This window comes from Sturnira hondurensis, unplaced genomic scaffold (genome assembly GCF_014824575.4).
Source record: "Sturnira hondurensis isolate 20B ecotype Veracruz unplaced genomic scaffold, ASM1482457v3 Scaffold0022566, whole genome shotgun sequence".
Taxonomy (NCBI): Eukaryota; Metazoa; Chordata; class Mammalia; order Chiroptera; family Phyllostomidae; genus Sturnira; species Sturnira hondurensis.
The window spans coordinates 14,513,339-14,515,780 of NW_028095197.1; the positions used below are offsets into that span (position 1 = coordinate 14,513,339).

General features: G+C 36.7%; 1 protein-coding gene across 1 annotated transcript; it reads left to right on the forward strand.

The window, feature by feature from the left end:
- The first annotated feature begins 369 nt into the window (after positions 1–369).
- Positions 370–1,308, forward strand: LOC118979861 (olfactory receptor 13C7-like). Its single transcript, XM_037036153.1, has one exon. It carries the CDS (start codon positions 370–372, stop codon positions 1,306–1,308), a length of 939 nt encoding a protein of 312 aa, XP_036892048.1.
- Positions 1,309–2,442: the final 1,134 nt, after the last annotated feature.

Below are 2,442 nucleotides of genomic sequence, written 5' to 3' on the forward strand. Positions count from 1 at the left end.
AGATATTTTAACAGATTATACACACTCTTTTCAAACAATAATATTCAAAGCGGGTTCTGTGGGTTCATGGAATCAGAAAGGACAGCCATTTTTTCAAACTGCATTATAATCTCAGGAATGGAATACAGAAATCTGTAGTTTTAACAAGCAACCAGTGTAATTATCATATGTCTTCAATCCCCTGCCTTATAAGCTAGAAGGGGAATGTGTAAAGCTAAACTCACAACTGCTACCACCATTCTGGCTACTGCTGATACACTTGATGCCCCTCCTACGACCATCTCCTACTTCCCATGTCAATACTCCACAGACTCATTACACTAACATGTGGTTTTCTCTTTCAAATTACTCCAGGTATGAAATAATGAAATGGAAAGGACCAATCAGACAGAGATTGAGTTCATTCTGCAGGGACTGTCTGAGTACCCAAGAGTTGAAAAGGTCCTTTTTGTGGCGTGCTTGGTGATGTATCTGGTGATCCTCCTGGGGAACAGCGCCTTGGTCCTCCTGACTGTCCTGGATTCCTGCCTCCACATACCCATGTACTTCTTCCTTGGTAATCTTTCCTTCCTAGACATTTGGTACACATCCTCCTTTATCCCCTCAATGTTGATATACTTCCTGTCAAAGAAAAAAACCATCTCCTTCACTAAATGCGTTGTTCAGATGTCTGTCTCCTACGTTATGGGGTCCACAGAGTGTGTGCTCCTCGCAGTGATGGCATATGATCGGTTTGTGGCCATTTGCAAGCCTCTGAGATACCCCATCATCATGAGCAAGGCTCTCTGCATTCAGATGGCTGTTCTCTCCTGGGTACTGGGCTTTTTCAACTCATTAACAGAAACCATTCTTGCAATACGATTGCCCTTCTGTGGAAAAAATGTCATTAATCATTTCATTTGTGAAATGCTGGCCTTTGTCAAGCTGGCTTGCACAGATATCTCCTTAAATGAGGTTACTATAATGTTGGGTAATGTAATATTTGTGTTTATTCCATTGTTGTTGATTTGTGTCTCCTACATTTTCATCCTTTCTACTGTACTAAGAATCAATTCAGCAGAAGGAAGGAAAAAGGCCTTTTCCACCTGCTCAGCCCACATAACAGTGGTGACTCTATTTTATGGGACAATCCTTTTCATGTATATGAAGCCAAAGTCCAAAGATTCTGCTTTTAACAAACTGATTTCCCTTTTCTATGGAGTAGTCACACCCATGCTCAATCCTATCATCTATAGTCTGAGGAACAGGGAGGTGCATGGAGCTATGAGAAAATTGATGACTACATGCTGGTTCTGGAGGAAAGGGTAAGAAACTTAACTGTGGAGTTCATGAACAAAATAAGCTCAAATATTGAAGCCAAAGTTTTTTAATATAAGTGCAACAAGAGAAATAAAACTTATATGTAGATTCATGGAATTCAGCAGTTGGGGATAAATTTCAAGATAATAATCTAACTTTCTCTTTTTCAGAAAATGACACAAAAACATAGGGACAATTGGTCTAAGAAGTAAGATTAAACTTTTAAAAGCAAGAAAAATGAAATTAAGCTTTTCAAAGCAAGCCCAGTACAAAAGTCTAAACAATGAGAAAACATGTATTTTTCATCCCCCTTTTTAAGAGAACTATTTGTGTTCATGCTTCTCTGTTTGCTTATTGTTTTTCTTTTACCCTGAGACTTGATCTGGCTCCAACCTAAATTTTCAGGTACGTATTTGCCCTTTTTCTGTTCCTACTCATTTTTCTGCCACCCCCTTTACATATTCTGTGCTCTGCTCACTATGCAGTTATTCAACTGTGTCATGTGCTTTCACACCTAAGGTCAATAGCATATGCCATTTCATCCCCATTATCAGGTTTCTCTTTTTATGGTCACATCCTAGCAAGCTCATTAAAGACAATACATGTGTTATATTTTCTGCGAATTCTTCCAAAATTTACCCAGAGTTAATTATGCCCTCCTCTACACTGCCTTGAACTTTATCTCTTTTATAGAAATTTTTCTTTCACTATAATCCTTTGTTAGCTTCTAAAAATCCCCCCAAGGGCAGAATTCACTATTCTCTTTATGAAGTTCTTCATGTTCTTTTTGTGAAATTCAATGTAAAATTAATTAAATACAGTAGGCAGTAATTTACCACTGAACTAATTAATTAAAAATGTAAAAGAAGAGTAAAATGCAGTCTTACTGGATATAACACAGAAAAATAAGAAAACCTGAATTTATGTATTATTTAATTTATCAAATGACAAATCCAAAAGCTAATTCTAAAGACAAATAAAAGGCAGAATAAAACATACTGAAGAGGTCATTTGGGCTGGGTAAAAAAAATCATATTGGTGTATATTATTCTCTACTAAGCAACTGTTAAGGAAAAATACATTGATTGTATAAATCCTTAAAAAACATTGACAATTTCACTTTTTCAGAGGCATTAGTACTCT